The sequence below is a fragment of the Oreochromis niloticus genome, linkage group LG1 (assembly GCF_001858045.2).
Source record: "Oreochromis niloticus isolate F11D_XX linkage group LG1, O_niloticus_UMD_NMBU, whole genome shotgun sequence".
NCBI classification, from domain to species: Eukaryota; Metazoa; Chordata; class Actinopteri; order Cichliformes; family Cichlidae; genus Oreochromis; species Oreochromis niloticus.
Genome location: NC_031965.2, coordinates 29,756,629 through 29,770,143, shown reverse-complemented (window position 1 = coordinate 29,770,143; position 13,515 = coordinate 29,756,629). Strand labels below are relative to the sequence as shown.

At 38.8% G+C, this 13,515-nt stretch overlaps 2 protein-coding genes and 1 pseudogene across 2 annotated transcripts; all 3 read right to left on the bottom strand.

Moving 5' to 3' along the window:
- Positions 1–499: 499 nt before the first annotated feature.
- On the bottom strand, positions 500–3,010 carry LOC102077549 (UDP-glucuronosyltransferase 2B17). The gene is made up of 2 exons (XM_005447879.4): positions 2,847–3,010; positions 500–2,438 (listed from the first exon to the last, which is right to left on the bottom strand). The coding sequence occupies exons 1-2, from the start codon at positions 2,897–2,899 to the stop codon at positions 860–862; spliced, it is 1,632 nt and encodes a 543-aa protein (XP_005447936.1). The 5' UTR covers positions 2,900–3,010; the 3' UTR covers positions 500–859.
- A 113-nt stretch (positions 3,011–3,123) lies between these two features.
- Positions 3,124–8,473, bottom strand: LOC100699344 (UDP-glucuronosyltransferase 2C1 pseudogene; annotated as a pseudogene).
- Positions 8,474–9,119: 646 nt separating this feature from the next.
- LOC100708305 (UDP-glucuronosyltransferase 2C1) lies at positions 9,120–12,491 on the bottom strand. Its single transcript, XM_019360133.2, has 2 exons — positions 12,394–12,491; positions 9,120–10,956 (listed from the first exon to the last, which is right to left on the bottom strand). The coding sequence occupies exon 2, from the start codon at positions 10,954–10,956 to the stop codon at positions 9,373–9,375; it is 1,584 nt and encodes a 527-aa protein (XP_019215678.1). The 5' UTR covers positions 12,394–12,491; the 3' UTR covers positions 9,120–9,372.
- Between the last annotated feature and the right edge of the window lie 1,024 nt (positions 12,492–13,515).

Sequence of the window (13,515 nt, the reverse complement as noted above, 5' to 3'; positions counted from 1 at the left end):
TTTGCATGTTCTCCTCTGAGCCTGTGTGGGCTTCCTCTAGGTGCAGCTTCCTCCCATGATCCAAAGTCATGCTTGTTAGGTTAATTGGTGATTAAATTGGCAATAGATGTGATTGCAAGGTTGTTTGTCTCTAAGCGCTTACCCTATGATGGGCTGGTGACTTGTCAAGGGTGTACCCTGCCTTCACAATATGTAAACTAGGATAGGCTCCAACATCCCTTGAACTTGAAGTGATGATTTTCTTAACATGCATCCATGTTCAGAAAATGGATGCATGCGTGAATTTCCAGATATTCCCTTTAGTAATAGTTATAGTGTGCATAGGATTCCAGACCGCAGCAGGGAAAAACATTGCAATTAAGAGAACCTTTCAAAGATAGCTGAACAGTGAAGTCACATGGAGTCACTAAACTCGTAAAGCCAGATGATTAGATGAAAATGAGAGCAGATTCTCCACAGCACAGAAATTAATGAACAGTACAAATATGCTTTGGTCACACTTTTCTTTCATTCTACAGTGACAACAACTGTATTGTTTGTTTCACTTAAGGGTTAAAGTAAAATCCATATAGACTAGTTTGACTTTACATACAGTACAGTATATCAAAGTGCTATAAATTCTAAAAGACACTGAAATATACTGACAGGATATAATTTAAAGTACTGTGAAATACACTTAATCAAATATGGTCAGCCTTAACTATGTTATTTCTTTACTAATAAAATGCACAATTTTAAAAGAATTAATTATTTGTATCTTCTTTTTCTTTTCCCCATCAAATCACAGTACCACAAGACAATACAACATTTTATGATTTACGTGTTTAAAGTTTTACATTAATTGCCATTTTATTTCTTTTTAATCACGTTGACGCTTTGTCCTCGGGCACATAGAGCATAGGCGTTTTATTAAGACAGCAAAGGTGCCCAGAATAACCAGCACAACTGCAGCTAAGAAAAGTATCACATCTACAGAGTGGTAGGAATACCAGGGCAGTTTGTAGGATTCAGTTCTTAAGTGAGCTGCACCTTTGTGTCTCATGACGAACTCTATCCAGAAGAGGGCATTGTCCAGTGGCTTTATTGGCTGATCTCTGTGCAGCCTGGAAAGTCTCTGCATGTTCATCCTGTAGGAGGGATCATTCAGGACTTCCATAATACCTTGAAAGAAAATGTCTTCATTCATAGTAAAAACATCTATGACTTTCCCTGCTCCTCTTTCTTTGATTCGAAATAAATTATCATGTTGATCAAAAACCAGAGGAAGTCCTAAAATAGGGACTCCATGATAAATAGCTTCTTGAACACCATTTGTTCCCCCATGAGCCACAAAAAGTTTTATTTTAGGATGCCCTAATAGGTCACTCTGTAGCATCCAGTCCACCAGCAAAGTGTTGTTACCCAGAGTGCCTGGCCTGTCACCTTTATACCGCCAAATGACTTTCTGGGGTAATTTTGCAAAAGCTGCAGCGATCGCTTCAGCTAAGTCAGGGGGTAGTTCTCCAATCAAAGTTCCCAGAGACATGAGGATCACACCATGTTCTCCAGAACTCTGCACAAAGTCCTCCAAATGTTGTGGAAGCGGTTTTGCTGGTTTGCACTGGAACCCTCCCATATAGATAACATTAGGCATGGTGGGGCGAGGAAACTCGAACACAAAATCCACTCTCATTAGCCACAGGTCAGCTTGAAACATGGAGAAGTAGTCTGTGTCTGGACCAAAATATTTTTCAATGAGGTTCTCATAATGTGGTAGCAAATACTGGGCAATCTGATATTCTGCGAAACCAAAAATTAGGACATTTAGCAGCCTCTCAAAAAAGCTCATTTTATCAGATAGCTCAGTCCCTACCATGGGAACATAAGAGAGAGGAGATGGTGCAATTGAAAAATGGCCTTCACCCTGACTAGTCCATCTAACATTAAAAACAAGAGGCAACTTGAGGTATTGGGCAAGTATGGCACCTGTTGGTGTGGTAGGATCTGTCAGAACAAGATCATATTCTGCATCCTTTAGTGACTGTATGAGCTCTTTGTTTTCAAAAAGCCCTTCAATCAATTTGCTTTGTTTCTTTTGCATTTCAGAGGCTTTTTTTGCTTGTTCCATTTCCAGTTTAAAGCGTTTCCAGACAGACATCCCTCCCCTCTGGATGTCCAACAGTTCCGCAATAAATGCTGTTAAAAAGTCTTCATCAAACCCTGATTCCATATCGAGCGTAATTGAAGTATAGAATGGGGAGGATTCCTTGATGTACCAGCTGTCTGTTGAACGCACAACAGAAACCTGGTGGCCCCTTAGATGTAGTTGCTGAATAATGACATTCATATTTACCCAGTGGCTCCCATCCACTGGAAAAACAAGCACTTTCCCAGCATGAACCAACGTTGGGCAGAGCCAGCAGAAACTGATCAGAATGCAGGTCCAGTGCATTTTAATTCTAAAGGTTGGAAGAAAGCTCATTATAATCTTCTTTTTTATTAAACAATTACTTTTCAATACAAGTAGTGTTAAAAATTTTATTTTCATTTTGTGTCAATAAGCTTTATAACTGTGTGTTTGCTGTAGTATGTGCAGCCTTCTCCAATCAGTTTAATACAAAAAATGTAAAGAATAATAAGCTGTAAAATCAAACTTTCAGTGTTTTCAAGTAGCCTGTGAAGTCTATAAAGTAACTTAGGTTTTTAGCATATAAGCTATTAAGTTAAGTAACCTGTGTCCCTGAAGAGAATTCAAACCACAGGAAGAACATCTGAGGACCAATTAACAATTAACTTGAAAATACATATAACTACCAGTCCCAAAAGCTATTAGGTTTTTGTAAAGGTAGGTAAAAATATATTGTTACCTTTTTAGCAGACTTTGTAATTTCACATTCAGTTTTGCCCGAGAGACCAACATACACCAACCATTAGAGTTTTAAACCTAAGCAGGACTTTGGTACTGCAGTATCATGCTCTTCTAAGCACAGGTGATAAGAAAGTACAAAGGGGATTTAAAGTAGTACGTGATGTTTGTCGTATGCCCATCGGTTACCAAACTAAGACTGAATAAGAAAAACCTTGTTTTCAAAACTGAAGGGCTACAGATGTTTAATGCTACAGAGGAACATACACGATAACACATTCAGGGTGCAAAAAGCTTTTGTTTTATTGCAATTTTGTAATTCAAATTCATAGAACAACTTATAGCCTTGAAGGTAACTAGTTTTGTGGTCCACAGTCCTCAAATATGTTTCTTCTGATCTAGAAAATCCATACATGTTATAAATAATCCTATCAGAAAAACATACAGATAAGTAGATTTTTTTTTCTTACAGTGATTCCCAAAGTGTAGCCAGTAACCCCTGATGGCCCACAAAGGTACTTCAGAAGACTACGGGAGGTCATGTAAAATAAACATACAGGATATGTATATTTGGATACATATTTGCACATATTTGATTTGGCAGATTTTTATGCCGGATGTATCTCCTACCGCTCTTGAACCAGAGATCTTTCATGTTTTAGACAAATGTGCAAACCACTACTGATCTTTATAATAAAGAAATATGAAAAACAGTTAACTTATATGATGGTCAACTCAAGTAAAGATGGGCTAGAGAAGATTTTGGGTGCAGCAGTATGAACACTGGGACTGGCTGAGACAGTATTTCTGGCAAACTGGGAATGACTGAGAAAAAAATCAGTTTAACTAACCACAGCCAAACTGACTGTGCTGTAACAATGTATCAACATATATGAAAATCACTTTTAGTCAGATTTTGCTTTTCTTTTCAAACACAATCTAAAGCAAAACCACAGTAACATAACAAAAAATAACAATGTAAGTAATGCACTTGTTAGTAAAAATAATATGACATCTAGAGAGTAGTAGAAATACCAGGGCAGTTTGTAGGACTCGGTCCTTAGATGAGCTGCACCTTTATGTCTCATGACAAACTCAATCCAAAAGATAGCACGATCCAGTGGCTTCATTGGCTGATCTCTGTGTAGCCTGGAGAGCCTCTGCATGTTTATTGTGTAGGATGGTTCATTAAGGACTTCCTGTATTGCATTTTTAAATATTTTCCTGTCCAAATCTGAAACATCCAAAACCTTCGCAACACCTTTTGCTCTCATTCGGGATAAGTTGTCAGCTTGATCAAAAATAATGGGAATGCCAACTATTGGAATCCCATGATATATAGCCTCATAAATCCCATTAGTTCCCCCATGACTTACAAATAGTTTAATACTTGGATGTCCTAGCAGGTCATTCTGCGGCATCCAGTCGACTAGTAATGTATTGTTGCCTAGAAGCGCTGGTTTGTTACCTTTATACCTCCAGATCACTTTCTGAGGTAACTCGCCAAAAGCTGCAGCAATCTCTTCAGCTAAGTCAGAGGGAAGTTCTCCAATCAAAGTCCCTAGTGACATAATGATAACTCCATGATCTCCAGAACTCTGCACAAACTCCTCTAAGTGTTGTGGAAGAGGTTTTGCAGGTTTACACTGGAAACCTCCCATATAAACAACATTAGGCATGGTGGGTCGTGGAAACTCAAAAACAAAGTCCACTCTCATTAGCCACAAATCTGCAGCTTGAAAAAGGGAGAAATAATGCACACCTGGTCCAATGTAGCGATTTGACAATACAGAATAATGTGGTTCAACTATTTGCTTGTACAGATGCATTCTCGTGATGTAAAATAACATGTTCTGGACCCTCCCAAAGAAGGTCATGTGATCCGTTAACTCTGAAGGTGATAGTGGAACATAGGAAAGTGGAGAGGGCGCAATAGCAAAGTGGGCCTCACCATGAACAGTCCATCGAGCATTGAACACCAATGGCACGCCAAGGTAGTGTGCCAGCAACACTCCTCCGCCATTAGCAGGATCTGTCAAAACCACATCATACTTGGCATCTTTTAAGGACTTCATTAAATCTTCATTTTCAAAGATGAACACAATCACTTCACAGACTTTTTTGTGCAGTTCATAGAATTTGTCTTTTAACTCCATTTGTAAAGCAAAGTGGGACCATGCAGACCCCATGCTTCGCTTAATTTTAATAACCTCAGAGACAAATGCACGAAAAAAATCTTCATTTCCACCACCATCAACATCCACTGTCATTACATTGTAATGTGGAGACGTTTTACTGATGTACCAGCTGTCTGCATTCCGAATCACTGTCACATTGTGCCCCTGCAGATGGAGCTCTTCAACAAGTACTCTCATGTTCACCCAGTGGCTTCCATCATGTGGAAAAACCAGAATTTTTCCAGAATGTGCGACAGGAATAAAAACAGTCAAAAAAGAGAAGATGGAAAGCAGTGACAAAAACATCTTCAAATCTTCATAAGCGCTGTGTTCTGAAATAGAAACAGAGGTGAAAAACAGGACACAAATCAGAGAGTTGTTACTACGATATCACAGCAAATGTGTGCACAATAGCCAATGATATATCAGGATAACAGAGAGCTACAGTGATTTTCCATTCAATTGTCTCTTTATTTGCATGTGAAAATTCCTTCTGACAGCCCTCACGTGTATGTAGCACATGGAGCCCTCTCAGGAAATTAGAGTGCTGTGTGGTGCCAAGAGCTCTGCGTGCATTCTGTGTCAGATCCCAGTGTCCCTGAGCAGAAATTATTTTGTAAGCGTGACTATGTTTGGCATCTTCCTCTTAAGAAAATAAGTAATCTCTGCGAGTTTAAGAGATCAAATGCATCTATTTTCTTATATATTTTAAAATGTTTGGATTTAATTTGGGAGATTTATAATCTCTCCACTACCTGTCATGGCATTATCTGGCAGTGGTGCACAAAAAAAACACAAAACAAAACCAAAAAAAAAACGGTAAGGGTAGTTTTCCACACTTTCTTTTGTGTCAAACCAAAAACAAAAGCTATAAATGTTATGCTTTCATCATAAACTTTGTTGGCATGTCAACAAAGCCGTCTCTATAAAGTGCTGTGACCCAGATAAAAGCACTGAATGCAAGTCATTGAAGATGACATTTCTTGGTTTCAGATGTTCCTGTTTAACCAGATAAGTATGCAATGAGCCGGAGATACAGTGTTCTGAACTGAAAAAAAGAGTTACGTTACAATAGCTATGTAGATGTGGTTAGGTATTTTTGTCTCTCACACAGTGAGTAAACAGTGTCTCATAGAACACAATGGGCCCATGTGCATTTAAACCCCCAGTGCCTTAAAGAACAAAAGCACAAATTAAAAAGTGATTCCTTTACATGCGTGTCTCTAAAAATGACACTGAAATATTGCCAAAGATTGCAGAATTTAGATAGCAGATTAACAAACAAAGCATATAAAAAGGGTAACTGTTGGCACTTGTCAAGCATATCTTAGCAATGACAGTTATGTGAACACGTACATAGACACTCACTAACATGTTCTCAGCAGTTAGTGCTGTGTGTTTGATATGAAAAATGAACACGGCTACACAATAGCATAAATAACAGCTTAACTTACAGTTAAATGCTCTTAGTTTTGTTGTACGTCTCCTTCAAACTGACAAGGCACAGTTGGAGTGGGTTAAGTTGAAACAAGAAAAAAGAACACTTCCTGGTTTTTTTTGTTTGTTTTTTTGGCCGCACCCCTGCAGTTGTGCAAAGCCTGTGACGGTTAAGTTCTTGTCTTTTTAAAGGGAAGTTGTATTTTGGGCATAAAGAAAAGTAACCATTTAGCTCTAAAATGACTATCTTGAATATGACTCTACATTAAAAGGCAGGCACTGATCCAAGAATTATGTGTTCATATAGATCTGTGCACAGCTGTAAATAGAGACTCTACCACTTGTGAAGCATGTTTATTGTATTCATTAAGTCATGCTTATAGAAAGTCAAAAGATCATTATCACTGTGTCTAACCATTTAGCCTGAACTAATCTATCAAATCATCAACCCATCTATCCAATTAACTTTTAACTTTAATATTAAGCTCTTCAACATATTGGCAACCTAAAAATGGATGGATGAATGAATAGGTATAGACTGTATACCTTTCTACAAATACTGGTTAACATTCATTTTATGAAACATGAAATCGTCCATAGCAGTAAGGTCAACTATGATCTTTTTTTTGCGTTGAATTTCAATTTAACAAGCCTTACTGCGTGATAACAGCTCTGCAGTTACTACAAGCGTTTTCACACCTAACCATGGCTTTGCGCAAGCACTTTCATAAAGCACTTCTTCTTCTTAAACTCACTTAAACTTCGTCTTGGTTAGAAAACTATCAACTGGTGCATTACCGCCACCAGTTATACAAAAAAAAAAACCCAAGTCAAAAACATTTGTCTAAGATACTGAATACTGAATAATACTCAGTACCTTCAGTTAAAAGGACTAGATGTTACAGTCCCTGATAAGGTCTTTTGCAAAATATATAAGGTCATATAATTATTTAAGAAATAAAATTTTTTAAATGGCCTGTATTTGTATAGCTAAGGACCCCAAAGCGCTTTACACTTTCAGTCATCCACCCATTCAGGTGACGGAAAACTACATTGTAGCCACAGCTGTCCTGGGGCGCACTGACAGAGGCGAGGCTGCCGGACATTGGCGCCACCGGGCCCTCTGACCACCACCAGTAGGCAACGGGTGACGTGTCTTGCCCAAGGACACAACGACCGAGACTGTCCGAGCCGGGGCTCGAACCGGCAACCTTCAGATTACAAGACGAACTGCCAGCTCTTGATCCACGATCGCTCATTCTTTTATTCTTTTTATTCTGTTTTATTCGATTTATTCTTATGATCTGTTGTCTCGTCTTGGCCATGGTGATCACATTTTGCTATGTGGTGCTTTCTTTGTGTCACTAATACGTTGTGTAATCCAAACCCGAGTTTTTGCTTTATTATTCAGCTTCATTGTTCCGCGATTCGATTTTTTCATACTGAAGCTGGTAGTTATAGGCTTTATTTGTGTGCACACTCCTCACCAGTGCTGGGATCGTTTCTCGGAAAAAGTAAAGCATTACACATTACTCCTTATTTTTACAGACGCGCGCACGCACACACACACACACACACAGGGAGAGAGAGAGAGAGAGAGAGACACGCTTTCTTTCACTGATTGCATGACCACAAAACAGACAACACAAAGTTGAATACCAGCCTAAAGAAACGTCAAAGCTACTTTAAAAAGACGTAGAAATGGAGGCTACAAGCCAGACTGCTCCTCATTACCTTTGTTGCCTGTTGAAGAGCAGGCTTCTTCGCTAGTTCTGAGCCAGCGTACTGTCACTGCAGATGCTATGAACGAGCCGATGTTGTGTTGACAGTCTAATACAAGTGTTTTATGTTCTGCTGTTGCTCTTAATTATCACGTGCTTGTCCTTTAAATAAAAATAAAAAGTATTGTTCAAACCTCCACGCCTCAAAAGTTTTAGACTGCTCCACCCATAGACATACATAGGTATGTATGTCTATGGCTCCACAATTTCCTCCGCCCTACACAGGAACCAAAATCAGCTGACTATAGCGTCAACGCGCAGGAAGAAGACACGTTTTGTGCTTTTTGTTGTACTTTTTATTGGCTCGGCGTACCAAATCGTTGTAATCAAAGTATCGACATAAACGTTACCCGATGTGATTACTGAATTTAGTACAGTAACCCGTCACGTTAATGAGTGACAAAAATGCAATGCGACGGGAGGAACGCGTTACTCATAAAAACTATGGGAGAGTCAATTTTGAAACATTAACAGAAACTGTCCTCAATGTGTAAAGGGGCGGTGACACCTGTGTCACTGTGGGTGCTTAAGGGTTTTAAGTTACATTTGCAAGTAAAATCACCGACATTTTTTGTATTTCAGGTGAATGCTACAAAGTAAAACTGACAGCCATTCAGTTGTTCATTCATTGATTCATTCTCTCTTAAGACTAAAAGGACTATTCTGTGTCCCGAGTACTATGCCAGCGCCATTCTGTCATTCTTGGCATTAATAATCGAAAAGAATCGAAACAAATTAAATAAAACATGTTCTGTAATTTAAATGGGATCATTACTCAGATTTGCATGGCATAAGAATATTATTTAACGTCCCATCAACAGAGAATTCCTCTAAGTATTTATTAAGAAGATATTTATTGTTTGTCAAACAAAAATGCAGTTTTCTCTAATAAACAAAGGCAGAATACAACAAAACTACATACAGTATATTCAGGTAAAGGTATAAAGGCATTTTTTTTATTGATTATGTTTATCTTGTTAGGGTTAATCCACTCAGAATTATTTTGAAACACGGACTTTTAATGATCATGAAGTTTGTTTGTTTTTTATAACAAGCTCATATGAATGTTATACTCAAACATGAAAAGTTAAAATGACACAATGCATTATCACATCCATCTGTGTACTGATCATTAGTCATGTTTCACTTTATATTTAGACATTCCAGTGTATATACACCTAATAAGGTAGAAAGTAGTTAAAAGCACAAGCAGCATAGCTCCAGCCAGGAACAGAACTACATCTACAGAGTGGTAGGAATACCAGGGCATTCTGTAGGACTCTGCTTTCAGATGAGCTGCTCCTTTGTGCCTCATGACAAACTCTATCCAGAAGAGGGCGTTATCCAGTGGCATTACTGGCTTATCTCTGTGTAGCCTGGAAAGTCTCTGCATGTTCGCCCTGTAGGAGGGATCATTCAGGACTTCCTCTATGGCCTTCAGGAAGTTGCTGTCTTTGTCCACTGTAGCTAACGTAAGTATCTTAGCGCCCCCTCTCTCTTTCAGACGTAGCAGGTTGTCATATTGGTCAAAAAACACAGGTATACCCACAACTGGGACTCCATGATACAGGGCTTCTTGGACTCCATTTGTTCCTCCATGTGCCACAAACAGTTTTCTTTTTGGATGTCCTAAAAGGTCATTCTGTGGCATCCAGTCCACCAGTAAAGTGTTATTACCCAGAGTGGCTGGTTTACTACCTTTATACTTCCAGATCACTTTCTGTGGTAGTTTAGCAAAAGCTGCAGCGATCTCTTTTGTTATATCAGCAGGAAGTTCACTTATAAAAGTCCCCAGAGACATGAGGATGAAGCCATGCTCTCCAGAACTCTGCACAAAGTCCTCCAAGTGCTGAGGCAGAGGTTTAGCAGGTTTGCACTGGAACCCTCCGATATAAACAACATTAGGCATTGTGGGACGTGGGTACTCAAACACAAAGTCCACTCTCATCAGCCAAATGTCTGCATCGATCATTAAGTCTTTGAAATCATAACCAGGCCCAAGATATTTGTCAGTTATTTTCTGGTATACTAGTCTAACTAAGAGCTCATTTTGTATTTGGGTTATTATGTGCAAAAGCATGTTTTTAACTCTCTGCAAAAAAGTCATCTTGTCAATATTCCCGGTTCCTGTTATAGGAATATAAGACAATGGTGACGGGGCTATGGAAAAATGAGCCTCTGTAGCTATAAGCCAGCGAACATTATAAACCAAAGGAAGGTTCAAATATTTGGCCAGAATGATTGCACCACCCCAGCAGGGGTCAGCGAGTAACAGGTCAAACTTGCTGTCTTTCAATTTTCTCATCAACTGTTTGTCATCTAGCATTGCTGTTACTACTGCACCTACACCTTTGTGGGCATCAATAAATGTGCTGAACATCCCTACACTCATGTGGAGAAAGCTTGTCAACGGGAGGGCTCCTCGTTCAAACTCTATGATCTCAGCAACAATTCTTGTGATGAACGTCTGATCCAAAGTATTTTCCACTGGAACTGTAAAGGCACTGTAATAAGATGAGTTATCTTTTATGTACCAGCTTTTACTAGAACGCAGAATGGTGATATTGTGTCCTCTAGAGTGCAAAGCCTTTAGTAGAATTTCCATGTTTATCCAGTGGCTGCCCTCAGAAGGATATACCAAGATGTTGCCTCCTTCACAGGATCTGGGAATAAAGATGAGCAGCAGGAAAGCAATGCAACAGCAGAACACCTTCATCTGAAATTCAAAATCAAGTTACTGAAGATGAAGAAGAAGAATGAAGAAGGTTATTTTTAAAAACAGAGTGTAAATGTAGTGCTATGTTCAGGGGTGCACATAAGTGGTCCGCAGGTGCGCATTCGCTGTCAAAATAAAAGATGCGCACTAAATAAGAAGTTGCAACGCGCGTTTGCGTACATATAAAAGGCACTGTTTCTGTCCGCTAGAGTGGGATTTTCACGGCATATTCTGCACCACATCTCTGTGCATTCATCATTTGTTTGAAGCCAGCTCACCTCCTGCAATCACTTTTCCGAGAATACGCGCTTCTTTTGCGGTTCGGACTCCTGACATTTTTTTGGATGTGGAGGAACACCAAAGTAATTGCTTAAAGGAGCTTGCTTCTTCGACATCTTTAAGAGTCCTAAACAAACGTCTGTCCTCCTCCAGAAAATCTTATGTACGCAAATGCGCGTTGCAACTTCTTATCTGGTGCGCGTCTTTTATTTTGACAGCGAATGCGCACCTGCGGACCACTTATGTGCACCCCTGGCTATGTTACCATATCTACCTTATAAACAAAGATAGCTAGCCAGGAACATTCTCACACAATTTGCAAACAATATCTGCAAGTTCTAATTAAGTTTTCAAACAGAAAAACAGATTATAATCTTTTCATGTTTGCCTAACTGGGCTTCCATAGGTTCTCTAGGTACAGCAAAGGGCTTATTTTTTTATTCTAGATTGGCTGTAGGTGGGAATGTGAGTGTGAACGTTTCTCTGTCTCTGTGTTATCCCTGTGGGTACACTAGCAATCTGCCCAGTGTGTATTCCTGGTCTCATCCAAATTCAAGTGTGGTAGAACCCCCAACCCCCAAAAGCCTTGTATTGGGTCATTTCAAAAATGTCAAAAAATAAAGAGAAAATTAACTTTAAATCCACGCCGGGACCACTTCAGAAACTTTTAAGCAAGTTTGGGCACCGTGTCCAAACAATGTTATTGTTAGGCATTGTAAAACGGTTATTACCATATATTTAAGATGTTTTAGAGAAGATTTTCCTACCTTTAAAAAGAACATTTCAAGAACAAAAAATTAATATATATTTTTAAAATTGCTGCTAAAAACATGGTATACTTTCAGTTTATTATAGCAAAGTTTACTTTTTTTTACTTTTTAACAACAGAATACTTATTCTATTGAAAGTTAGTTCCCCACATAAAAGGGTTAATATGTTTAAATGTATGCATAGTGCTGCATTTAAACAGTTTATTAAGTGTCCTCAGTCCTTCACTAACACAAGAAATTAGCTGAATAAAGCAAGCTTAAATGTGACTTACAAAATGCAGCAGTATTATGAGCACTATTTTTCTACTAATTTAATTTTTAAATTTCATGAACATTCAGTGTTCTCTGTAAGAACATTTACAGATTAAACCACAGCTTTTCTACTTACTGTAATATGAATAGTTTCTTTATCCAGCAAAGGTCACGGTGATAAGAGAACTGTTTTGCAAAGCACCAGTATTTCGAACGTGACGTGTGTATTTGTACTCTCCAGAGGGGAGGAGCTGAACCAACATGCAAAAGGTACTAATACCCAGTGCCTCAGTAGACCCTTGTAAGGCAAAGTGCATAACAGTATCAATCTGTGTGCAAAGAGCAGTGATACGGTCATGAGGTAATAAGTTAACTGAATCAGTACAATGACATTTAGATATGATGGTATGTGTATTTTGTTCTCTAACTCTGGATCACAGTTACCCCATTTTTTAAATATAACCCAAAACTCATTATAAGAAGTCAATAAATTCATCTGCTTATTTATTAGGAATGAATAACGGAATAGAGAACACATGAGACACATGAGATGCCATTTCAGTTCTGATAAAAATTAATGTGGCTTTATTTCAATGAACACAAAAAGAACTTGTCAGTGTGCTGGCAGCATTTTATGGACTAATCCTTCTTTTCTTCATTCACTGAGGGATGACAGCAAAATGCCATTTCCAAGGCTGACAAATGCAACTGGTGACTGCGATGCTGTAGAGCTATAGTTAGAATGTGTTGGAGAAGTAGCAAATCAGAAAGACGCATCTGCATTTTATGCCACTATTATGTTATATGATGGTAATCAAATGGAGCCTCTCAGAAAACCAAGTAGTGTTTTGGTGCCACCAGCTCTGCACACATTTCGTCTCTCTGAGCAGAAATTATTTTAGAACAACAAATTTAGCATACCACTACTTCAGCCCACAAAGACAGGTTTAACCCACAATCCCATTAGGCTAGATGATAACAGCTGACATCAATTCCTCCCCATATCCATACCAAGTATCTTTCTAATGATCTTACTGATAATTACATATAGGTTGTTCTATTCAAGCTGATTTAGCATGCCTACAGTTTCTGGCACATGTGCTGACCACTTTACAGCCCACCTCCTCCCCAGCTGTTTCTTTTCATGCCTTCTAACTTGATCAGTGTCACATCTGTTGTTGATACCTGTTCCATCTCCCTGCCTCAGGCTTTCCATGTTTCTACATGGAGGGGCAGGTAGGTCAGAGCACAACAGAAC